The sequence below is a fragment of the Tursiops truncatus genome, chromosome 2 (genome assembly GCF_011762595.2).
Source record: "Tursiops truncatus isolate mTurTru1 chromosome 2, mTurTru1.mat.Y, whole genome shotgun sequence".
Taxonomy (NCBI): domain Eukaryota; kingdom Metazoa; phylum Chordata; class Mammalia; order Artiodactyla; family Delphinidae; genus Tursiops; species Tursiops truncatus.
In genome coordinates, this window is record NC_047035.1 from 164,165,797 (window position 1) to 164,192,814 (window position 27,018).

The following is a 27,018-nucleotide window of genomic DNA, read 5'->3' on the forward strand; positions in this document are numbered from 1 at the left end:
AACACATGGTGCTGAGAGTAACAAAACAGAGTTAGGGAAACAGTCATGACTTGGCACAAAGTGTGACAAGCTGTAAAAAAGGGAATGTTTCAATATCTGAAGTGGTGTTGATTTCCTATGAACAACCTTTTCTCTTCTAAACAGTATCATATTCTTTTCAAGCACATTTAGAACGCAAGTCAAGCTGTGTTTTATTTTTGATTATAATAAACACAGTCAGTTTACTGTAACAAAGACATAGTAGTGGTGATCAGTTGAAAGCCAAAGTACGACACCATGAGCTGGACGGGGGGTGAAGTCGGGGAGCCTGGGGGGGGGCGGGCGGGTAGTCAACTGATAAAATAAAAGACCAGCCGTCTGGAAAGTTCGCTTAAAAGAACATAAAAAGGCAGTGTTTTCTTATGAGACTAACACAGAATGCCAAAATATCTGGCTGGGCTCTTTTTGTTGTCACTTACGGCAATTTGTAACTAAAAATAGTAAATCCTTCAAAATACTGGGCTCTCATATTTCTTTTTTTAATCCCTATAATAAAATACAAAAATTTTGTACACTGCTTTAAATTGTAATACTCTTTCTTGTATAAGACTCTTCTACATTGTACGTATATTTATTAAAGAACTACTCAAATTGTTTTCTCCAAAACAATCATTAAAAAATGTTTATAATTACGCATGCATTTAGATTATGGATAAAGGTGAAATGAAGAGTTCACAGTAAACAGTTACAAATAAAGTTTATAAAACTTTCATGATTAAGTTCCTGGATTCAAATTTATTAAGAAATAATGTAAATCCCCTTACCATTTCTTGCACTAATGATTTTTCAAACTCAAGCTCACATAGTAATTTGTCTCTGCCATTGATTAGCTGAAAGAGAGGAATATTACATTTTGATTAAAGGTAAGAAAACACTCAAGAGTCCTCCTCAGTGAAATCTAGTGAAACATTTTGATTCTAAATGTGAGGAAAATGGATCCCAATATGATCAAAGCAAAAATTAAATGTCCATAGATTACCATGTAATAATGATATACTACTATATAATTATTTTTATTATATAAGCAAGCAAAACATACATAAAAATGCCAATTTATTTACAACCTTTCTCACCCTACCCCCCAAGAAATGTGACTCAATGTCTAATAAAGCAAGTCCTACTCTATCAAAAAGAGCAATTTTGCTTTACTCATTATATGAACATTTCTCTTATTTTAGGTTTTGGTGCTATATTTATATGCATATCAAGCCATATTCATAACAACTGAAAACAGCCATCAAAGCATATACTGCTGGGCCTTTGTACCAACTTGACTTGCTTCAGTATTTTATTTTTTATAAATTTATTTTACTTTATTTATTTTTGGCTGCGTTGGGTCTTCACTGCTGCGCACGTGCTTTCTCTAGTTGCGGTGAGCGGGGGCTACTCTTCGTTGCAGTGCGTGGGCTTCTCACTGTGGTGGCTTCTCTTGTTGCGGAGAACAGGGTGCATGGGCTTCAGTAGTTGCAGTACGCAGGCTCAGTAGTTGTGGCTCACGGGCTCTAGAGCACAGGCTCAGTAGTTGCGGCGCACGGGCTTAGTTGCTCCGTGGCATGTGGGATCTTCCTGGACCAGGGCTCGAACCTGTGTCCTCTGCATTGGCAGGCGGATTCTCAAACACTGCGCCACCAGGGAAGCCCCACCTCAGTATTCTAAATGATCATTTGCAATTTGCATGTAGTATATACACTGACAAAATTCAACCCTTGGTTTTGACATCCATTCAATTCAATTAATTCATATATTCATTAATTTAATAAACATGTATGGAACACCTTTCAGATGCCAGACATTTTGTTCGGCTGTGGAGGTAGGGAAATGAAGTTAAACAGATCCCTTCCCTGGAGCACCTACAGTATGCTAGGAGAGCAATGTGAACAAAATAACTGTAACACATAAGAAAAAAGGTTAATAAGTCAAATCTTCAGGTAGTCGAAAAGCATAAAATTCCACATAACCTGGCAACCGTAATTATAACAAGTTCTGCTATACCCGGTGTCAATGGCACAGAAGGGCCATTTGACAAGGGTCTTGAAGGATCTGCAGAAGTTCAACAAGTTGGAGGAAGAGAAAATGGCAATAAAAACAGCAAAGTAACCACAGAGAAGCCTGGAGTAATGGAGGAACTGGAAAAAGTTTGGTGTTTGTGGACCCAGGGTGCATAGAGACAGGAACGGCAGGAAATGAAGGGAGACAGAGATTCAGGGTGATATTATGAGGGGGCTTGTTCTCCTCAATTAGGAGTGGAGGGCAGACTGGTGTAAAGTACAGAATAGGGGTTGGTTCAAATCAGAGCTCTGCTGCTTACTAGCTGTGTGGGTAAATTAATTCTATGCTTCAGGTCTTCGTTGTCTCATCTATAAAACTAGGATAATAAAACCTACTTTGAAGAGTTCTTCTGAAAAGAATTTGAGACAGCAAATGTGAAAGTGCTTAGCTGCTCCCGGCACATAAAAATCACCCAGAACATTTTGAGGTAGCCTGATTTTACACTGAAGGTTTTAGCATGTAAGATTAGGGTATTAATAACCATAGCAGGGGTGTGGAAGCTAGATTTGAAGGGGATGAGAGTGGAGACAGGAAAATGAAGTAGGAATCTATGGAAATGATGGGGCCTCAACTAAGTCTGTGACAATGTTGTTGCAGAGAAAGGGGATGGGGGTAAATTTTGGAAGGAATGTCTACAGACCTAATGACCAGCTAGATATAAGGTATGAAGGAGAGAGTAGATAGGAATTCCCTGGACTCCATGCTTTCACTGCCGAGGGCCAGAGTTCAATCCCTGATTGAGGAACTAAGATCCCACAAGCCATGCCATGCGGCGTGGCCAGAAAAAACAAAAAGGAGAAAGTAGAGGAGGACCCTAGATTTGTCACTTGGTCCTCTGGGATAGATGCCAATGTCATTCATTTAAGTGGGGAACACAGCCAAGTCCAGATTTGAGGAGTAATGAGTTCAAGATCTGACACTGAATTTGATGAAAATGTAAAGCATTTTTTTTTTTAGCAAATATTTTTGAGAGCTAACATAAAGGTAATAAAGGATTGACACAGTTCTTGACCTCCAGGGAGCAAATAGTCCCAGGTATGCGGGGGCACAGAGGAAGCCCCTAATTACCATAGGGGACAGAAGGAGACTGTCAAAGAAGTCTTCCCAGTGCATGTAACATGGAAATTGAGGGTGAGGACAGAGTTAATATTACAGATGTGGTGTTCAGGGAAAACATGAAGCAGGGGGAAGGTTCAGAAGTCATTTGTAATCAGATGTGCCAGTTATGGGAGAGTCTGAAGTCAGCCAGAGAGAAAACAAAGACCAAGGATAAAGAGAATTCCCAAGAATGGCATTCAAGTGAAAGATGGAGGAGGAGGAACCATTGACAGATATTGCTTGGGAAGGTGTGAGGAAGTGAGCAAAACATCAGAAGCAAGCACTGCTGCAGAGGGCATCTCTGACATGGGGCATAGTCCTGCCACAGAGAGTAGAAGATTCAAGAAGGAATGAGACTGAAAAGGATTGAGGGCAAGATGAACCTCATGGTGACCTTACCAACAGGAAAAACTAGCAACAGGTGTGTGAAGAAGGGGCTAGTAGATACAGGTTTCTTTTAGTTGATATTTGAAGAAGAGTGAATGGTAATTACTTCAGGGGTGATCAGGGTCAAGGGACACCACCCAGAATGATGGCTTGGCTATATCTGTAGGCCAGAGGGAAATGCTTAAAGGCATGTGAGAGAGAGAGAGGGAGAGAGAGAGAGGCTGATGAAGAAAGGTCCCAGGAGAAGAAGAAGGAAGCTTGTGAAAGTGACTACACTACCCAAAGCAATCTACAGATTTAATGCAATACCTATCAAATTACCAATGGCATTTTTCACAGAACTAGAACAAAAAATCTTAAAATTTGTATGGAGACACAAAACACCCCAAATAGCCAAAGCAATGTTGAGGAAAAAAAATGGAGCTGGAGGAATCAGACTCCCTGACTTCAGACTATACTACAATGCTACAGTAATCAAGACAGTATGGTACTGGCATAAAAACAGAAATATAGAACAATGGAACAGGACAGAAAGCCCAAAGATAAACCCATGCACCTATGGTCAACTAATCTATGACAAAGGAGGCAAGGACATACAATGGAGAAAAGATAGTTTATTCAATAAGTGGTGCTGGGAAAACTAGACAGCTACATGTAAAAGAATGAAATTAGAACACTCCCTAACACCATACACAAAAATAAACTCAAAATGGATTAAAGACCTAAATGTAAGACCAGACACTATAAAACTCTTAGAGGAAAACATAGGAAGAACACTCTTTGAATAAATCACAGCAAGATCTTTTTTGACCCACCTCCTAGAGTAAGGGAAATAAAAACAAAAATAAACAAATGGGATCTAATGAAACTTCAAAGCTTTTGCACAGCAAAGGAAACCATAAACAAGACGAAAAGACAACCCTCAGAATGGGAGAAAATATTTGCAAATGAATCAATGGACAAAGGATTAATCTGCAAAATATACAAACAGATCATGCAGCTCAATATCAAAAAAACAAACAACTCAATAAAAAATGGGCAGAAGACCTAAATAGACATTTCTCCAAAGAAGACATACAGATGGCCAAGAGGCACATGAAAAGCTACTCAACATCACTAACTATTAGAGAAATGCAAATCAAAACTACAATGAGCTATCACCTCACACTAGTTAGAATGGGCATCATCAGAAAATCTACAAACAATAAATGCTGGAGACGGTGTGGAAAAGGGAACACTCTTGCACTGCTGGTGGGAATGTAAATTGATACAGCCACTATGGAGACAGTATGGAGGTTCCTTAAAAAACAAAAAATAGAATTACCATATGACCCAGCAATCCCACTACTGGGCATATACCCAGAGAAAACCATAATTCAAAAAGACACCTGCACCCCAATGTTCATTGCAGCACTATTTACAATAGCTAGGTTATGGAAGCAACCTGTCCATCCACAGACAAATGGATAAAGAAGATGTGATACATATATACAATGGAATATTACTCAGCCATAAAAAGGAACGAAATTGGGTCATTTGTAAAGATGTGGATGGACTTAGAGACTGCCATACAGAGTGAAGTAAGAAAGAGAAAAACAAATATTGTATGTTAATGCATATATGTGGAATCTAGAAAAATGGTACAGATGAACCAGTTTGCAAGGCAGAAATAGAGAATAGAAGTAGAGAACAAACATATGGACACCAAGGGGGGAAAGGGGGGTGGTGGGATGAACTGGGAGATTGGGATTGACATATATACACTAATATGTATAAAACAGATAACTAATGAGAATCTGCTGTATAGCACATGGAACTCCACTTTGCTGTACAGTAGAAACTAACACAACATTGTAAAACAATTATACCCCAATAAAAAAAAATTCAAAAAAAAAAAAGAAGGAGGAAGAGATGGAGTCAGGCAAATGGGTGGAAGGATGGGTCAAGGCAAAGAAGAATGTCCCCTCTTCTGATGAGAAGGAGTAAAGGTGAGGCTAGGTAAGCTAAGTGACAGGGTGAGCAAGAGAGTGGAGAGGGGAAAAAAAATCCAGGAGTCCACTGTGTTCTCTGTGAATTAGAGAACCGCGAGGAGGAATGGAATATGGAGTTGGGGAAAGTGGTAATGATGGAAAGAGCGGCAGTGGGTGGTTAGAAAGGGTTCTAATTACAGATACAAATGACTACCTATAAAATAGATAAACAACAAGGTCCTACTGTAGAGCAAAGGGAACTATATTCAATATCCTGTGATAAACCATAATGGAAAAGAAAATGAAAAATAATATATATATATGTATATATATAACTGAATCACTTTGCTATACACCTGAAACTAATATAGCATTGTAAACCAACTGTACTTCAATCAATCAATCAATAAGTTTGTTTTTTTTTAAGGATGCTAATTAGATCCAAGGGAAAGGATGGGTAGAGGGAGGGCATAGCACCTAAAGGCAAGGATCAGCTTGTCTCCAATGGCACAGCTCAATCCCTGAGCAAGGCCGGGGAACAGTGGGTACTGGTTACATGAGAGCCTCAGAAGGGGAGGTAGTGGTGTAGTTGAAGATGTGAAAGGCTGAACAGTGGGTTTAGAAAAGTAAAGGAATGAGAAGTGGAAGGAAAGGAAAAGATTTTGTGTTGAGTCTTATACCTTGGTCTGAAAAGAAGTGTCATTAAGTTTCCAATGGGCATCAGTTACTGGCGACCACCAAAGCCCTTGGCCCCAACCCTTCCTGCCTCCGTAGATGTCTCTCAGCAATGATCTCTTCTCTCTGTTGTACGTTTACCCTCTCATTCTTCTTTCCATCGACGTCATTTAAAAATACTCTAGTTTCATCTTTTAAAAAATTCCTTCCTCAACCCCATGTCCCCCTCCAACTACTCCCCGACCCCTCCCTGGCCATTCGCAGCCAAACTTCTAGAAAGTTGCACAAACCCACTGTCTCCACGTCTGCATTCACCCCCCATTCTCAACTGCTTCCACGTTCCAGTAAATGACCCTCATTAATTACCAGGGTCATTTTACTTGCCAAAGCTAATTGTTCAATCCTCCCTTTTTAGCCTTTTGCACACCTGGCCTCCGGGCAGCGCTGGGCACGCGGAACGAGTCCTTTCTCTTTGAAACTCTTGCCTGGCTTCTGTGATAGCCACTCTCTCTCCTGCTTTCCCCCTGCTCTACCTCTATTGTCATTTTCATTTGAATGTCAGTCTTCACTTCTCTCCGCTTAATCTCTCCGGCCTTCAACCTTCTTAAAGACCACAGCTTTTATTGCCTAACCATCTCTTGAATTCATCCATCCCCTTCATCCCCGTGTCACCGCCCTCCTTCTGTTTCGGGACTTTATATTTCCCCTAGTTACCGACGCGCAGGCTCAGCGGCCATGGCTCACGGCCCTAGCCGCTCCGCGGCATGTGGGATCTTCCCGGACCGAGGCACAAACCCATGTCCCCTGCATCGGCACGCGGACTCTCAACCACTGCGCCACCAGGGAAGCCCTATACAAGAAATCTTTTAACTGGCCTCTCTGGCTCTGGATTTTCCTCCCTCCCGTTCACCTTTTTTCTGAAACACGAATTCGATCCTGCCCCAACGTTCAAAGCTCCCCATCCATTCAGAAGGCAACTCAAACCCCTTGGAATAACACTCCTCCATGATGCACCCTGCTTCTCACCACCCCTGTTCCCACACCTCCTTCCGGCCAAAGCAAGTCATGTGCCCTCTCCCTTCTTTTGTTCTGGCTCGTCCACCTCCCCTTCACCCTTTCCTGCTAACGCTGACCTTGCTTCCAGGAGTCACCTCGGTGCCCTCCCTCCAGCCTTCCCCGATCCTTTACAGTCCAGGCTGTCTGTGCGACCACCTGCCCCCAGGGCAAGCAACGCTGCCCTGCTTCCTGACACTGATCACACCTGGGCTATAATCTCTGACGACTGTCCCCTCTCAGAAGGAAATTCATATTTACAAATTTATAAATTCATGTATTCAGCCACAGGTGGAACACAGACTCAGCTGTCATTTGATTATTAAAATTTAAACATAAAAGCTACCGAATCCCATAATTGACAGCATTTAGCCCATGGAGACGGCAAGAGGTCAGCCTACCCAAATTCCATCCCATTTTCAACTTGTTTTTAATTGCATCCTGGACTGAAAAGGGGAATATGTAGCTTATCCAGAGGCTTCTGAGCTGCCCCTTTCCTCTCTTCCGGTTCTGTTTACTCCTCCCTCACACCCCAGACTCCCCCCTCTTCCTGCCCCAACACAAATTCTCACCACGTGGTCTCACCAGATCCCACCTCCTGCTCCAGCCATAGCAAATCACAGAGTTCCACGGGCGTAGCTTACACTTTATGCATTCACACGCTGCATGCAGCTCTTCCGCCCTCCTACCCACCTGGAAAAATCACTTCAAGCGAAGGAGTGTGAGATAGGTGTGGAAGAATAGGTGAAGCCTTTTTCTAGAACCTTCCAGGTAAAGCCAGGCATCTCTTCTCTATGTACGTACTTCTATTACAGTCCCTATCACCCTGCCCTATGGTTTTTGTCTCTCCCTCCAGACTTGCTCTCCCCCACAGCAAGGCTGCATGTGTGTATATAACACTTTTGTATCTCAGCAGTGCCTGGCACTAAAAGGCATCTGATGAACATTGCTGAATTAATTGATTTAGTGGAGGACATTGGAAACAAACCGGTAAATGTCAGCTGTCATTTTGTTCAACAACTGATCTGCTTTCCAACTGGCAAAGCACTTTGACGCACATTACCTCATTCTGTCCACACAGTAAGCCTGTGAGACTCAGGAAGGAGGATGAGGAACCAGCCCAAGTGGCCATAGTGTCAGAAATGGAACAGGAACCCTGATCAATACCAAATTATACCTACACTCATCTGGGTAGAGGCCCAGTGCATATAAAGAAAAAAAAAAGAAAAGAAAAGAGACAGGATAAAAAAAGATGATCAAACAAACTATGGATTTGCTATATTTGTCTAGAACAGAGCAGTTGAATAGAAATATTATGTGAGTCTTATATATAATTTTAAACTTTACAGTTTATAGTTGAACTTATAGCCTTGTTAAAAAGGTAAAAGAGGGCTTCCCTGGTGGTGCAGTGGTTGAGAGTCCACCTGCCGATGCAGGGGACACGGGTTCGTGCCCCGGTCCGGGAAGATCCCACATGCCACGGAGCAGCTGGGCCCGTGAGCCATGGCCACTGAGCCTGCGCGTCTGGAGCCTGTGCTCCGCAACAGGAGGGGCCACAGCAGTGAGAGGCCCGCGTACCGCAAAAAAAAAAAAAAAAAAAAAAAAAAAGGGTAAAAGAAACAGGTGAAATTAATTTTAATAATATATTTTGTTTATTCCCAATAGCTATTCAAAATAGTATCATTTAAATGGGTAATAATTCACATTAAAAATCATTAGTGAGATATTTCACATTTCTTACGGTACCTAAGTCTTTGAAACCCAGCGTGTATTTTTCGCTTAGAGCACATCTCAATTCGGGGGCTAAAATTTCATGGGAGATACTTGATCTGCATTTAGATTTCATAAAATTTACAAATAAAAAGGTAGATTCACATATTCAAGTTATTCAAAATATACATAAAAGTTTTTCAGTAACTGAAACAAATATCAGTATTTTCATACTGAAATTTAAAAATTAAAATTAAACAATTTAAAATTCAGCTTCTCAGTTGCACTAGACACAAGTGTTCAGCAGCCACCCATGGCTGGTGGCTACCATGGGGCACTGCGGCTCTAGAAAGCTGAGGCAGCATTTAATCGAAATACTTAAACCCACAGAGGGTATAACCAGCCACTCAGGGGCTAATGGCCTAACGGTGAGAGTTTCTGCTTTAATTTCCTTGAACTGCCCCCAGAGAAGAGTAGGCTCATCTGACTCATCTTTCCCAGAGACAGTACTGACTGAGTAGTTTAAGAAACATTTACATAAACGGAGATGGTTCCCTTGCAGGTTATTAAGCGAAACTAGAAAGCTGAGATTTCTTTTTTAATCTTAGAATTTGATGCCAAGAAAGTTAAACTTGTCAGTTCTGTAGACTCTTGTTATCTCTGTAAGAATGGCATTTGCACCCTCATCACTGAAAATAGGATGAAGCACAAGAAAATGACATCATGTTGTGAAAACCTGTGATGGATTCAGTGATCACAGAAGACATCTCCCAGCTCTGACCGATCATGGCATACATTTGTTTACAAAACAGTTCTTGGAAGTCATTTTATCTAAAACCTAAGAATACCCAGAGCTGCAAAATCAGGTTGAAACCTGAATCTAAGTCACCTGAGCTCTGGATATGAGGCTAGTGTGACTGAGGAACTGAATTTTTCATCTTATCCAATTTTCCTTAATTTTTATTTAAAAATTACTACTCGATTCAGTTCACAGAAACCTTTATGTTTATTTGGAATAATCGAGGATGTAAATCCACGTTTCGTCTATAAATTTTATGAACTCTAACTACATTCTCATTCTCTGAGTCACTCAAAGAGTATTTTTATTTTTAAGTGTGCCGGCACAGTGCTGAGCGCTGGGAAGAGATCAGAGACCGAAAGACAGTACTGTCTCTGGGTTGTGGGGTCTTCGGCAAGGCAGACTGACCATCACAGAAAAGGGTTTTGAGAGCTAAGAAAGCACAAAGCAGGAGCCCCTGACCTGGGTGTGGAGGGCAGGAACTGCCGCGGTCCTGCGGCATTTGATGCCCCAGGAAATCTTGATCTTCATGATATCAAAAGAATTTCCTGCTCTAAATACAGATTTCCTGGATATACAAACCCAGTTCATTCATATACAGAAAAATGAACATAAACCAACATCTGATCTGAAAATAAGGCTGCTCATTTTTAATAATATCATTTTTCCACAAGCACATCTTCGGACTCCCTGTGTCATATGCTTTTTCAGTTCTTACAGTCAACAAGGTAGATACTCAGTTATCCCAAATAAAAGAAAACATGAATTTGTTTTCAAGATGGAATCCTTTTTCATTACTAAAGAAATAATCCTGAGTAACGGGCGAGATTAAAAACAGAAACCGACTTTTCTCTACATCATAAGGCAAGGGGGACACAGGGTTATTTCACCAATTATGCTCATATTGCCATTGAAAGGAGCATTCATCAATGCAAAGAAGTTACAGTACCTTTTGAATGGTTTTATGATCCTTTTCTGCCATCTCTTTCAGACTTATAATTTCATCTTCTGTAAACAAAAGGAGAGAGAGGCCAAGCATGAAATTACAAGCTTATGGCCCTGTATTCAATCTGCCTGCTTCAGGGCAGGCTGTACACTGCTGGCAGGCATGGTGGACGCAAGTCCTAGCAGGACTGTGACCTTCACAACTGCCCTTGACATTCACAGCCTTCTTCCTGCTGTTCAGATGGCTGGTCAGATAGGGATTAAGAACTAAGTTCAAGATCCAAGTGTGGCTCAGGGTTGAAAGCTTTTCATCGATACTAGCAAGAGATATTTCTGCTGTTAGTCACAGCCAATACAAACGGCTTTAGCAGGTGGTACTTTATGACTCAGTAAGAACTACCGAAACCTGAAGAAGCATTACTATACCACATCAGAAGAGAAACGAAACTACACTGACGTGGGATAATTTTACATTCAAGGAATATTGTCCTATATCTGATTGTATCAATGTTTTGCTGTAAATTTTGAATTGCCTACTCATAGCTTTTCATACTGCAGATTAAGGATATCATTGTGTGACTAACATAAATACAAAGATAGCAGTACGTGTAAGGACGTTAAAGCAATCTAACTTGGTGATTTAAATGCAATATTTACCAATGTTTATAGATATAAAAAAGAGGGTATAAAGTCTACAAATGGAAATTTGTACTTAACATTTGTACCAAAAATTGAAGATAATGTAGTAAGTAGTAGCATATTTTTCTGAAGGGCCAACTCTGTTTCTCCACAAAGCACACCCCAATATATATGCTTAAATATTAAAATGTTATAAATTTTAGATAATTAAGCACATGAAACAGAAATCAGCACAAGTTTCTATTTGTTTATAATATTTCTAAGTGATATAGAATACTGATTAGCACAATGCTTGGCTTAGAAAACAACCACCCTGAGTTAAAAAGGCATGGCTAGGGGAGTATGACCAATTTCTGTCTCAAGAAAAGAATGAAAATGAAAAGTGGCTAACGAACTGATGTTTTAAATGTAGGTAACCAAACAAACATATGTTTGGAAAAGACAAGCATGGCTATGAATTTTATAAAGTGCCCAATGTAGAGTTTTCTCAAAAATGACTTTAAAATGTTACCTAATAATGAATTTTCTTTTAGATTGAGTCGGATGTCTTCTTCGAGTTCTGAAATGACTTGAAGCAGTCTCTCATTTTCCACTTTGTACTCCAAATTTTCCTTTTCCAGAGCTGTTCTTAGAGGGCTGTCGTCTTTGATAAAAGAGTCCTAAAAGATGGAGAATTCCATATTTCTAAGCAGGGAGCCAAGGATTTAAATATGCAACACAAGACAATACAGATACAGAAGAGCTATCATATAATTTTCTGAATTCTATTACACACTTATAATATGAATAGTAAAAAGGAAGGAGACTAAATAGAGCTTGCTGGGAGAAAGGCTGCAGTACATTCTGTACAAAGACCACAGCACATGGGGACAGTTTATTGACAGGAATAATGCATATCATACTGTTTGTGTGCCCTCATCATTCAGGTCAATTCATTATGGAGGCAGCTGGGGCCCCTCCACCCACACTTCCCTCTGTGTGTGTCTGAAGTGCTGTCCGCCCGTAACCAGGCAGGCTGGGGAGACCGCGGATGGGCAGCAGCCGGGGGGGTGGGGGGGTGGGAGGATGGGGGGGAGGGCAGCAGCGCCGGGGGGGGCGGGGCAAAGCGCACGGCTAAGGAGGGGGGCTTGTCGCCTTTGTGGCATTCCCCAGTGTCAGTGCTGCCAGTGTCATGAGGAGCACATCACATGTCAAAGTGGTGACGTTTTCAGGCTGGGAGCCGCATGGAGTCCATCAGGCACACGGATAACCACACAGTTGGTTTTCTGCTTGGTGAAGGAGCCACCCAGAGGCAATTCATATTCTGAACATTAACGTGGCTTTGCATGCCTGTCACACTGGGACTGTGCAGGCGTTTAATGCTATTGAGGACTTCGGTTTAAATCTCTATGCAAACAGTGATTACCTTGTAAGAAGGTTTCAGGATAACTTACAACAAAAGACTTTAAAGTTATAGTTTTAGTAAAGCAAACTCATTTACATTTTTATTATGTGCGTCTTTTGTTTAAATCTTGCCATGTCCATTATGGGAGAAGCTTTTTCTTACGCAGTAGAAGCTTATGGGGACAGCTAGTCTTCTTTTCTTCTTCTTCTTCTTGTTTGTTTCAAAGCTTTTGAAAACATCTGAATATGCTTGCTTATGGCTGTCTAGATTTTATTGCCACACTTTTTTTTTTGAATTAAGATGTAATGAATTGGAGAAGCTGGTGCAGAACTTTATACTTCATGATGATACAATATTAAACTGATTATGCAATCTCAAAATATTAAACAGCATGTTTGAAAGTCATTGTATTGTTACACTAAAAGAGAAAAGCGTCTACATGCCTTCCTTCAAAATTAATATAGACACTAGAAATACTTTTGAACTTTAATCTTCAGGTGAATTATAAGCTATTCTTTTTGTAGCAATGCCATGATTGCAAATACACAAGAATAAATTCTCCTCTCAAAAACAAAACCATTCCTCCCAATATAACTGGTGTCCCTTTGAAACTATACTTTGATTTAACTTTAGAGATATCTGAAAGTAAATTATTAAAAATGTTTTCCTCTGTGGTTATAATGGTTAAAAAGAAAAATAAGTGGGTACAATGTTTTATAGTACATGAATAAATCCTTGAAAAACAACAAGTGACTTACTAATGAAGTTAGTTATATCAGAGTTAATATTTAAAATAATGTTAAATTTTGCACTAAGCCCAATTATGAATCTTCATGATTTTGAGTCACCATTCATTTAAATTATTTAACCCCAATTCATTCTTAACTAACAAATCTAATAGCTAAGAAACAACACTGTTTTCTTAATAAAGAATCCCAGTCATTAATTTCTTGTCCCACATGGTTCAACTTGAGAACATCACAGAATGTATTTATAGACTAAAAAAGCTTTCTTAAAGACAAACAACATTTGCCTTAATAGGCTTAAGCATACATTTCCTAACAGTGGCAGAAAATGAACATCCACTGTGGATTACGTGAGCGCTCATTATTATAAACTAAATGAGAACTATTTGAATTAATCAGATGAAGTGTAAAATTTACCAGTGGTAGCAGCTAACACCTAAGTGCGTTTTCTAAAAATCTGGTAGAAAAGCAGGAAACAAGGAAACACGTCCAACTGGAGGGGTTTTTTCCTCCACAAATCCATCGACAGCCCCTCTTCCTGAAAGGTTAACCTTTAGCTCTGTCCCCACCATCTGTCAGCTGCAGGAACTGCAAGTAATTAACTATTCAGATTCTCACAGCAATGAGGACACTCATTAGCAAAATGAACAAAGGGATAGTTCTGGGCGGCTACGGTCATCTGTTACACTCTGAGTGGCAGGTTTTGTGGTGGTGTTCCTTCTACCATCTGCCCACACCGCTAGCTTTGGCTCACTTAAACCATGAGACTTCTTTAAAACAAACTGCATTAACAAACCGAAGTTAAGAAGGATGGAGATCATTAAAAGGTGGTTAACTGGGCTTCCCTGGTGGCGCAGTGGTTGAGAGTCCGCCTGCTGATGCAGGGGTCACGGGTTCGTGCCCCGGTACGGGAAGATCCCACATGCCGCGGAGCGGCTGGGCCCATGAGCCATGGCCGCTGAGCCTGTGCGTCCGGAGCCTGTGCTCCGCAACGGGAGAGGCCACAGCAGTGAGAGGCCCGCGTACCGCAAAAAAAAAAAGGTGGTTAACTAGTTAAAGCTATTAAAAGCCACATTATAGCCTAAGACAGGCTGTGTGTGATCCACAGTCACTCTGGAAATTTAAATTTATAAAGTAACTTGCCAGTTTAGAGTTTTTCTATCGTGTAGTGAGCGCCAGGACTTCAAGTGGTGGCTTACATCGGTCTACTTCTCTTGTGAGCCAAGATGTGCAGTATCACTGTTCCCAGGTTTCAGAATCCCAAACTGAGTCATGAAAGAATCGTTTCTGAAAACAGGTGTGCTCCAGAGCCTTGACACTCAAAATGTGGTCCAAGGACCAGGAGCCTCAGCATCACCTGGGAGCTTTTTGAAAATGCAGAATCTCCAGCCCCAGCCCAGAATCTGTATCTTAACAAGAGCTGCAGGTGACCCATACACACAATAACACAATAAAGGCCGAGAAGCACCGTTTGGAGCACCGCAGGTGCCTTCCCAGCAGTCTCCCTTCTGCCATTTTGGCGTCTCAATCCTGCAGGCTCCACGTACAGTACTTGGACATCTCAATTTGAGGCTGCGGGTGGAGTGGGCTTCTGCTGCATGCCCATGCTGCATGGCAGTCACGGAGACGAGCAGGTGCTTTCCCAGTGAGTGACAACCAGGAAAGCGGCACACTGGGGCAGTGTAGCCCTGCAGAGCTGCCACTTTTGAATGACAGCTCTGTTTCAGAACTGTCAGCAACAAATAGTTACATTCACCTGTTGGTGGGGGTGAGGGGATGTGGGTGTGATAGTTGCATAGATCATCCATGTTGGGTAAGAAACAAAAATGAAAAATCTTTTCAAAACAACTCCAATTGCACTGAAAGCACATATGCATGTGCCTGGGCACACAGACACACAGGCACACATACCTCGACAGGCTAGTTTCTTTAGCAATTCTCCAATGGATTTATCAGCGTACTGCATGGCAACCTGATAACTACAGCAGTGTGCCATTAAGTCATTGCAGGTTTTTACAGAACCTGAAAAGACACTCAGCCCTTGAATGTAGTTGGTCTGGGGTCGGGGTGGGAGTGGGGGCGGGAATTCAACATTAAGGGTGTTCTGACCTGGAGAGATGAGGCTTCTGGAACTTGAAGAGATTCTTTTTTCTGATTTCCATTTTGTCATAAATATAAGTTAAACTAGCTGTTTATTAAACCTTCCCTTTCCTATCATATTCTTAGATTTCATTCTACAACAGTCCTAGAGAGGGATTATGACTATTAACTATAGAGCGATTTATATAATTGGACTATGAGAAAGAACTAGAGCGTTTCCTTACTGTTTATTCAGTTTGCTTATTTCAAGCTTTTTACAAGTTTTTTCCATTGCTGCATTGAAATTTTCTAAATTGTTTCTCCAAATTCGGTTTTCCAAATCTAGTTTCAGATACTTGCTGTCGCAAGTTTTTTTACACCACTAGAGGGAGCAGTCGTATTAGATGAAATTTCAAATTTAAAAGGTAATTCACCTAGAACTTGAGTGGCATGGGGTTCTAGGAAAGCTAGTTCTTAGAGGATCTTTAAAAAGAAATTTTCAGACGTTTATTTTATATAACCCGTGATCTGCTTTTGCAGTGTTCATGTCTGTCCTCCCAAATGTACACTAGCCCTGCTCTGCGCTGTCCTCAGTCAGCCTGGCGCTTTGCTGGGGTCCTAAGAAGCTGGGAAAAATGTATATACCCAGTTCATCAGAAGTCTCACTTTCCTCAAATCTTAAGGTGTTTACAGAAAGACTGATGTGGTGTCCTTGGGGACAAACTACAGTGAAACAGCCAAGGTCTTCAGGATGCCACCCGAGCCAGAGAACGCCTTCTTATACAAGAGCGGGGTGCAGGCCTGCCACTTTCTGTGGTCCTCACCAAGCCCCATCCACCCTCATCCCCTATACTCAGGCCATCCAGACAGACCAGTTAACGGGCTGAGGACACTCAGAGGTGTAAACACGCCAAGAAAGACCTCGTGTTTTACTGGAAGAAGCTCAATTACCGAATTGGGATGTTCTCAGCAGTGCATTTCATGGAATGTAAACCAGATGGTCATGAGGACTTGTGTATTTCCTCATAATGATAACTAGAATTTATATGCACGTCTTTCTTCAAAGAACTCACAGCATCTCACATCCACTACAACGGGTATCCTCCTCATAACTCTGTTGGCTAGGCAGGTATCACCTCCCATTTCACAAATGGGAAACAAATGGATCAAAATTGCCTTGCTAACTGATGCTGGACATTGGTAGCCAAGTCAGGATTAAAAGCCAAAACTGTTAGTCTTATTTTAACCTTTTCTATTAAATTATTTTCTCCAAAAAATAAGAGTAAATGTAGATCTAAGACAAGAAAAGTAAATGCAAAAATTGGATGTGCCTCTCCCTCCAAGGCAACCAGAACATGTACAAAGAAATAATATTCAATTTTATTAGGTCTATGATAATAATCCTTAATACCACATTGCTTAGAAGATGCTCTGGTTTTTTTAGAACATAGAGAATTCTAATAGATTAAACAAAGCACTCCTTCCCCAGTTCGTAAATAAAGTCCTTTAGAATGGCGCAAGTTCAATTTCTTATCTTTTCTAACTTTGGGGTTTTAAGTAAGAATACTAGTGTGGGACTTAGATAAACCAAGGACTGCACTTAAAGGGCCCAGCAACCCACAAGTGTTTCTTCCTAGTGTTAACACTTTGATGTATAACTTCTCAGGCTTCTTCCATACATATATATGCATGTGTCGATATTTATGCGTATCTATACACAGGTATTAATATACACTATATATTAATTATAACATACATTATAATGATATACCTATAGACCATAATACCATAATCTATTATAATAATATAATGTGTATATATATATATATATATATATATATATATATATATATATAGCAACTTTAATTCTTCCTCTATACAGAGCTCCTCCCTCCTCATGCGGGCCTTTGGGTTCAGCTGGACCTCGGTTCTCATGTCACGTCAGCATTTACCAGCTGTGCCCGGGGTGTAAGTCAGCTTCCTTATCGGTAAACTGCGCTGTGATGTGAGGAGGTAACCCTGCCAGTTGACACTCAACAGGTTGTGATTCTCTGGCCTCCCTGCTTGCCTCTCCTACTCAAACAATCCACTTCTTGCTCCTAGAACCTAATACGAAAACCCCTCTATGGCTCTGCGCTGTGGTTGGGCAGTACAGCCGGCAGCTCAGAGCTGATCTGAGATGAAAATAAACTCTCCTCTAGGGTCCACACTTTCCGGATCCTTCACATTCACCTCCTTGACAGGCAGCTAAGCTCTCCTTTCTGCTTTCTCTCTCTTTGCATTTTTTGTTCTGTCAGTGCTCTGAGCAGTAAAGCAGCTTCTGGCTCCTACTGCAAAGGGGAGAAGAGGGCAAAAACCCTCTGAGAATTTTCCTTCTTGACATTTCCACTTAAGGTCATCCTGTTCCAAGTTGGTTTCTTGGAAGCCTCTGACTTGAGATTGTTTTGTGTCTTTCAAATTATCTGGACTGCAAAAAAGGTGGGACTCTTCCAAATTAAAACAAAAATCTCTTTACATTTCTTCTAGGGTGGGGAAATTTCTGTAGTGGGAGATAGGTTATTTTATTTCTATTACAAATAAAAATTGAGAACAATTATATTGCTCCTACTTATAATTATTATGGGTTTTCTAGAATATGGTGTCGAGCACAAAAAGGTTGGACTGGCTTATGTTGTGGAGAGATACCCAAGATACATGCATTGTAATCCCTTTATTCCGACCCCAAGCTTTTAGACAGTTGTAACTTCATTTATGTGTATTAAAATGAATTACTCTTTGCTGTGAAACTTACAACTTTTTGAGATCCAAATTCTTCACACTGGTCCAGTTCTTCTCTTAATTCCTTAATGAGTTCTTCTTTCTCCTTCAGTTTTTTTAACAAAATATTCATTTTGACAGTCATTGCGTCATGCACAGGTGTCTTCTCTTCTTCCACCTCAAAGAATTTCTGGGGGGAAAAAGCAGCATTAAAAGTCAGACACTATGCTAGCACCAGCAGAAACCATTTCATGTTTTATTCAAGCTCCTGTCTTGTAAAGTTATTTTATTTTTGCAACTGGCACACAAGTTTTAGTAAACAACTCTGCTTATATTGAACAATACACTGAAGTGTCATGGTATACGGCACAGTATTATTCTATGAGACAAAGCATGAGTCTGACTGCGTCAGCCATGCCAGTAATAATAATAATAATAGTAAACTTTAATAGGAAATCCACATCATGATTGTGAATGTGCTACCTCAATCTTCTTCTACAAAGCCAGCAAAAATTTTGACGATGTAAGAAAGGAAATGCACTTCAGCGGTGCAACTAATTCCCTCAGTGGTTTGGAATGGAGATGTGAACAAAAGAAGAACCATTTCTTGACAGCCTATTTTAAGCATTGAGGTGCTAACCTATTTGCAGCCATGGCTCTGAAGAATTGTATCACAAGACCAAAACAAGGAAAAATGCTTTAAAAATGATGCCGTGCTTTACTGCCGACATATAAAAATCTCATTTTCAACACAGACATGCAAAAGCATCTTGTCCATTTTGGACTCTCTGAATTACAGAGTGAATTACAGCATCTGTGAATTACAGAAGAATTATTTTATTTTTATCATTTGTTTGTTACTAATACGTTTGGACACATGGACATACAGGAAATATAGTAAAACCTAACCATATCTGCTAATATATTATATTTCAAAGAATTAGATTTACAAACTAAAATTGTTCTAATGTTATACGATGAACACCGGCAGACTGAGAAGAATAATAATACATCGAGGTAGCATTAAGAGTCAAGCTAAGGGCATAACACTGACACAGTCTACACCACACTGATGAAAAACATCAGTAAGTGAATATGCAGTAGAGTTAAAAAGAGTGAAAACAGAACAATCCATATGACAATATAGCTTTCTAATTGGGAGATTTTTTTTTTTTTTTTTTGCGGTACGCGGGCCTCTCACTGCCGCGGCCTCTCCCGTTGCGGAGCACAGGCTCTGGACGCGCAGGCTCAGCGGCCATGGCTCACGGGCCCAGCCACTCCGCAGCATGCGGGATCTTCGCGGACCGGGGCACGAACCCGTGTCCCCTGCCTCGGCAGGCGGACTCTCAACCACTGCGCCACCAGGGAAGCCCTCTAATTGGGAGATTTTAAAGAACAGCACTGAGTATGTAGATCTATTTTTCACATCTACTCTGTTTATGTCTACAGTTCAAACGCTCTGCAGAGACTAAGTTACCCCACTGGTGCTCTGGGTGTAAGTGACAGGGCAGCTCAAATCCAACAGGTCTGAGCGGAGGTTGCCCATCTTCACTCTCCTCCTTTCTACCTTCCCCATTTATAACAGCAGCCCAAGCCAGAAACCGGTTTTCTGTCATTTTAAGGACCCCCTCCCCCCTCACCTCACCAAATCCGTTCAACCCACCCCTAAATCACTCCCGAGCCCACCCTCCCCTTCCCTGTTCCCCCGCCTTCACGTTACCACCAAATCCGGGGTCCGCTCGCCCGCACGCAGCAAAGCCGATCTACTGACACCGGGTTGCGGTGCCGTGTGTTTATTGTAAGGCGCCGAGCCGGGAGTCCGGGACAGCTAATGCTCAAAAAACCCGAGCTCCCTGATGGGATTCAGCAAAATATTTTTAAAGGCCAGGTGAGGGAAGGGAGCCCAGGATGTGCGATCAGCTCGTGCACCATTCTCAGAGTGGCTGACGGTGAGGTAGTGGGGGTGGGGTGGGGGGGTGGTGGTGTCACAGGGGTTCATATTATCAGTCCTTAGGCTCCAGGAGGCCTGGGGGCTGGGTGCTCATGGTCATCAAGTGGTTAACATCTTCCATTTGGTGGAGGTTTTAGCATCTGTGAAGCAACTCAGGAAATGTGCATCAGATAATGTTATCTGGGTACTTCAGAGAGGAGCTATAGCAGGGGACCTGGGGGAGGGCTCTGTCCCAGGAATGCCCCCTAGGGTCCTGCTCAGTTACAGTCGGAGTCCTTGTCTTCACCTGGACTATTGTACTAGCCCTTAACTCACCTCCCTGACTCTTCTTTTGTCCTCTCCAACCAATCTCCACCCTGTGGCCAAACCGATCTTTCTAAAATGCAACTCTCCCCGTCCCCATAGGCTAAAGTCCAGGTCCGTTAGCACAATGGACAAAATGGTACCCCTGTTGCTCTGCTGCTGGCTGACCTGGCCCCTGACTCGTGCCAGCCTGCTGTCCCCTTGCCCCGCCAGACTGGGCATTTAATCAGTGCTGATACTCAGCCGGCGATTTCTCAGAAGCACTGTGGGACCACAGGTCTCCATGTACGTGGAATTTCTAGGCCACCTAATAAGCTCTTACTTGTCAATCTCCTGAATGGCATGAGAATAGGTTAGCCTGCGCCTGAGGACCAGCTCTGTCACTTAGTAGCTTTGTGAGCTTGAACAAGTTTCTCAAATCCCCTGTGTCTCAGTTTTATCATCTGTAAAATGGGACAAACAATAACACTATCTGAATTGTTGTGAGAATTAAATAAGATAGTGCATGTAAACAATTTTGGACAGTGTTTACAGCACCGTCAGCTCCCAGTATTATATCTTAGCGTTTATTATTGTTGTTACTGTTTGTCATCCAAACCCAGATGTCACCTGCTCTGGGAAGCCTTAGCATCCCTCCCCTGCCCACCTGCCTTCCACTGCTCTGTTCTTTCTATATCTTATAGACATTCTTCTTGGGTCCATTTGTTTATTACTTGTTTTTTGCTCACTAATCTTTATGTTCTGAATAGGATGGATTTATTTGTCCTCCTAAAAAAATAGCAAAACAAAGATGCTCCTGACAAGCTGGCCAAGTCACCTCCTTTATAACACAGCACAAACAACCTCTGGGAGCTCATTTAAAATCCCACCAGGAGGGCTTCCCTGGTGGCGCAGTGGTTGCGAGTCCGCCTGCCAAGGCAGGGGACATGGGTTCGTGCCCTGGTCCGGGAAGATCCCACATGCCGCAGAGCAGCTGGGCCCGTGAGCCATGGTCGCTGAGCCTGCGCTTCCGGAGCCTGTGCTCCGCAACGGGAGAGGCCACAACAGTGAGAGGCCCGCGTACCAAAAAAAAAAAAAAAAAAAAAAAAAAAATCCCACCAGGAACTGGGCTGAGATGCTGCACACACATGGCATTGCTGGGGTCAACCTGCCTTCAGGATGCACTCGTCCCCTCTGGACTTCAGGGCAGCGGAGGCCACAGTTCGTTGGAAGAAAAAGAGTTTCACTTTTGACATTTCATAAAGTAATCGTAAGGCCCAAACACATTGGATTCATTTCTCTTCATCTCCAGGAATGTTTCTGATGTTTTACTAGTGTTTATTGAATGAGCTAGGCTCAAGAGGAGGTGAGCAGAAAGCAGGGTTTTGTTTTCACCACCCCTTCAAATCTGATATCCTGTCTCATGTTTCAGTCTCTTAGAAGAGCTCTCGGGAAAGTGCCATGACTTTTTTTTTTAACTCTTAGATAGCAGCGAAAACACAGAAAGAAAGAGAGAGACAGAGAGAGAGAGAGAGGGAGAAAGAGAAAGACAGAGAGAGAGAGAGAGAGAGAGAGAGAAGGGAAGGAAGGAAGGAAGGAAGGAAAGAAAGGAAGGAACGAAGGAACGAAGGAAGGAAAGGAAGGAAGGAAGGAAGGAAGGAAGGAAGAAAGAGAAAGAGAAAGGAAGGAAGGAAGGAAGAAAGAGGGAAAGAAAGAAAGAGAAAGGAAGGAAGGAAGGAAGGAAGGAAGAAGGAAGGAAGGAAAGGAAGGAAGGAAGGAAGGAAGGAAGGAAAGGAAGGAAGGAAGGAAGGAAGAAAGAAAGAAAGAAAGAAAGAAAGAAAGAAGAAAGAGGGAAAGGAGAAAGGGAGGAAGGAAGGAAAGAAAGAAGGAAGGGCCAAAAAACTTAAAAACCCCAAAACTCAACCCCCCAAATTCCAATCCAGCTGACTCTTACCCATCAAAGCTCCTGACCTTTCCCAGTCCCAGCCTCCCGTACACTAGCAGCCTGCAGGGGAGGAGAGGGCTTGAGCCTGGCTTCCTTTTCTAGTATCCAGAGATTTGGTCAAACACCAGCCTAGATGTTGCTGTGAAGGTATTTCCTATGTGAGGTTAACATTTAAATGAAGAGACTTTGAGGAAAGCAGATTATCCTCCACACTGTGGGTGGGCCTCATCCAATCAGCTTGAAGGCCTTCAGAGAAAGACTGAGATTCCCAGAGGAAGAGGGAATTCTAACTGCAGAGTGTCTTCAGACTCGAGCTGTAACATCAGTTCTTCCCTGGGTCTCCAGCCTGCCAGCCTACTTTTCAGATTTCAGAATTGCCAGCCTCTGGGACCACAGAAGCCAATTCCTTAAATCTCCATCTCTCTCTCCCCCTCTCTCTCCCCACACACCCTACTGGTTCTCCTTCTCTGGAGAATCCTAATATCTACAACGAAAGAACAGACATTCACACAATGCCTCCCACTCCAGCCCAGCACCACAGCGTTTACTACGTATGGCTCGTCTCCTTTCCATAGTACAGTGCCTTCTCTGGCAGTTAAGAACTGGTGCCCATGGTGCTTGAGGCACTGACATCTGCTCCATCCTCCCTCCCTTCATGTAACCGATCTTCTGACCACACTGCACCCTGAGAGCTTGGCTCTGATGCAGGGCACAGGGAGGGGAAGGAGGCAGGAGTGTGTCTTTGGTCTTTTAATTCACGAGGGCAAGAACATTTTATTTTGGACTTTAATTCTTTTCTTACAAGAAAATTTAATATTTAATTTTTCCTTTGGCAGTCGAAAGTAGGGGGTTAATATTCAAATCTGTTGATTTGATGTAACTCTTGGCTTTTTATTATTAGAATAATTTTATGATGCTATTTGACCTCATGGGCAAAACCTCTTGACAGACAATATTGGTCAACACAGCTGGATGTAATCTGGGGTGAGAAACAGACTAGGAAGTAAATTCTCAGTAGGGGATACAAAGTGACCTTGGAGTTTAATGTAAATAATGCACTCTTCTAACCCGATGCTGAGTCTTCTGGGTCACCAGCAGTCTCGGGATCCCCAGAGGAGCGGTGGTTGGTATTGGGGGGGCTGCATCATGAAGGTGGGAGCGGGGCTTTCCTCTCCCCCAAGGCTCAGACCCACGCCTAGTTGATCACAGGCTAAACAGTTAAGTTTAATGTATTAAGAGAAGAAGAAAAACCCAGGGAATGTTGTTTCCTTCCACGTGGAGTGACATCCTCCATCGATTATCTGATTAAGACCTTGGAAGAAGGAACTTGGTCACATCTTGGCCATCCCCTCCCCCTTGCCCTTCTCTTTGGGGAGCAGATGCTTTGCTCTGGCAGGAAGAGACCTCCTCAGCCCACTGCTGCCTGTGATGGGAGTTAATCTGCCAAATTCGGGGTTCAGCACTGAATAGCCTGTGTTATCAGTAAGACGGACGATCTCCGTCTGCTAGCTCCCTGACTTTATTTTAACTGGTCCAGAACCTCAGTAGGGAAGACAAGTATTATTTATCAAGTCTCATAAATACTCCAGTAATATTTATCTCTCAAGTTTGCAAATCTAAGCAGGTCACGAAAGCTGCTTAGAATTCTACCATGATTCTTTGATGTCTCTGAGATAAAATATAAATTCTGTAGGTTCCTTTTCCTGTATCCCCTCTCACCACTTTCTCAGCCTTCTTGTCTTCCAGTCATACCAAAGCACTGGCAGTTCCCTGGCGGTGCCTTGAAACTTAAACGCCTCTATGATGTCAAGTGGGCCACCTCCCTGCCTTTCTCCCATTTTCCTTAAGCTTGCCAAAATTCATCATCGTTTGCTGGGGCCCAGCGTAGGCCGCCCTAAAGTGGGCCTCAATGGCATATTGATTATTTTGAATTAAAGTTTCTTAAGAAATGGGACACTCGGACCCTCCTTTCTGTCTCCGTGAAAGCAGGAAATCAATCTCCCATAAGAAAGGTGCCCTCCCTACATCTAGAGGTGGAAGGACACCCTTATCACATCCTGCCGCACTAGAGAAGGCAAGGGGGTGATCACACAGGAGAAAGGGCAGAGTTAAAGGGGAAGATGCTTCATACAGCTTGTGTCTCGGTGAGTACGGGATGATTTATTTTGTAACTCTTCTTTATAGTCTTTAGTTTCTTGCCATTTCATCTAAGCAGTTTTCTCTCTCACTCTCTTTTCAACAAAAAGCCTCATTCAGGCCATTGCTCCAGGCAAAGGAATTGGTCACAATCCAAAAGCACGCGTCCTGCCCTTAGCAGAAGCCCATCATGGTTTCATAAGTCAGAGTACAGAAAATTCAGTCCCCTCCAAATACTGAAATGTTGGTGTTTTATTGCACAGTACTGTTATTAGGACTTTAAAAAAAATTTGAAGTAAAAATCATTTGACACCTGGACAATATTTGCTGCATTAAAATTTGGAATCTAAAGTTGTTAGAAAGGGATCTTCTATATCTCTGCAACCCTCCAGAGGTGGAAGACAATGACAATCAACACAGCAAGGCTTCTATTTTAAGAATAAATACTTTCCCTGTTCAGAGACTATTTTTTTTAATAAGGTTTCTTTTTTTTTTTTAATATAAATTTATTTATTTATTTTTGGCTGCATTGGGTCTTCATTGCTGCACACGGGCTTTCTCTAGTTGTGGAGAGCAGGGGCTACTCTTCGTTGTGGTGCGCGGGTTCTAGGCACACGGGCTTCAGTAGCTGTGGTTCGCGGGCTGTAGGGCGCAGGCTCAGTAGTTGTGGCGCACGGGCTTAGCTGCTCCACGGCATGTGGGATCTTCCCGGACCAGGGCTCGAACCCGTGCCCCCTGTATTGGCAGGCAGATTCTTAACCACTGCACCAACAGGGAAGCCCACCGTTCAGAGACTTTTAAAAACAATTTTAGGGCTTCCCTGGTGGCAGAGTGGTTAAGAATCTGCCTGTCAATGCAGGGGACACAGGTTCGAGCCCTGGTCCGGGAAGATCCCACATGCCGTGGAGCAGCTAAGCCCGTGCGCCACAACTACTGAGCCTGTGCCCTAGAGCCCGTGAGCCACAACTACTGAGCCCATGTGCCACAACTACTGAAGGCCGCACACCTAGAGCCCAAGCTCTGCAACAAGAGAACCCATCACAATGAGAAGCCCGCGCACCGCAATGAAGAGTAGCCCCCGCTGGCCGCAACTAGAGAAAAGCCCGCTCGCAGCATCAAAGACCCAATGCAGCTAAAAATAAATAAAGTAAACAAAAACAATTTTATTATTTTACCATTTTAACAAACTCATTTTTTAACATGACAGCCTTGAAACAGATTTGGGTAATTCTGAATTGAATCTTCATCTACATTTGAGAAAGTAAAGAAGAGGACAAACCTGAAATGCTTTCCTTGAAACAAGCACTGCTACTTGCTATCCATAAAAAGGTTGCAGTTCTGCAAAATGAACTATGAGTTGTTTGCAAGATCTCTTCAAAGTTACCAAAAAAGACACGTGAGTATTTGATGGGGAAGACATCATGGGAGAATATTTGAAGTCAACTTATAACAATTTTCCATTCCAGTAGATGATGGCTTAGCCAGAGGGGAGAACACATGAATATAAGGCTTTTCTCCAAATATCTGAGTGAGGACACTCAGAAGAGGAGATAGTTCCATTTACCTTTCCTTCTGAACGCCGATTACAGTCTCACCGAAAAGGAAGGCATTGAGATAAAAATTCAGATATTAAAATCTGCATTTTTCTGCAATCCATTTGAGTTTAACGCTAGTCATTTTTTTGTATTTTTATAGAAATATAATCAATATGATGCTACACATGAAGCATTTTGCAGAGTGCCTGGGCCATAGTAAATACGTCCATAAGTGATAACTGCTTTCACTGTCATTAATTATCTGCCTAGGGAAAAGGAGGAAGTTTCCCCAAGCACTGTTACTCACAGATCTTTAACCAATGCCCTGTCACCAATGCCACCTAAGACAAAAGAACTGGAGCCCCAGACTATGTCAGATTCCAGGAGATCAGGTCTGTGCAGAACGATGGAGGTACAGCTTATGCAGGGCTCTCTCTACTCCTCTGTATCCTTTTCTCAGGGTAAACATGCCTCCCCATCCCCCTCTTCTCCTCCAAAGTGCCCCCAACAGTCAGTTCCCTAAGGCCCTCTGGCCCAGATTTTACTCACAGAAGAAAGAATACCCACTAAGAAGGTAATGACTTCATTCATTAGCCCCCAGTTAGTAAAGGAGAGGGAGGCGATTCGATTTGAGGAAATGAAATTCTGATGGTTCTGTTTCAAGCACTCTGGGCGTGCGGATGTGCCTAAGGCTTTTGAACAATAGGACGTATTCTCCTGTTACGCTGGCACCCTAAGAGAGCTCTTCTACACAGAGTCCTGCAAGAACACATCAGCATCCATTCTGTACATATTCATAGGACCTACTATGCACAGTTCTGGGCTAGTCACAAATTATT

The 27,018-nt window shown here is 42.3% G+C and overlaps 1 protein-coding gene across 1 annotated transcript in view; it reads right to left on the reverse strand.

The window, feature by feature from the left end:
- The window catches only part of C2H10orf67 (chromosome 2 C10orf67 homolog), a 103,830-nt gene that overhangs the window by 32,506 nt on the left and 44,306 nt on the right, over positions 1-27,018 (reverse strand). The window contains 4 exon segments of the mRNA XM_073799913.1: positions 804-869; positions 10,730-10,788; positions 11,876-12,023; positions 18,365-18,520. Of these exon segments, the coding sequence (XP_073656014.1) occupies positions 804-869; positions 10,730-10,788; positions 11,876-12,023; positions 18,365-18,520 (429 nt within the window).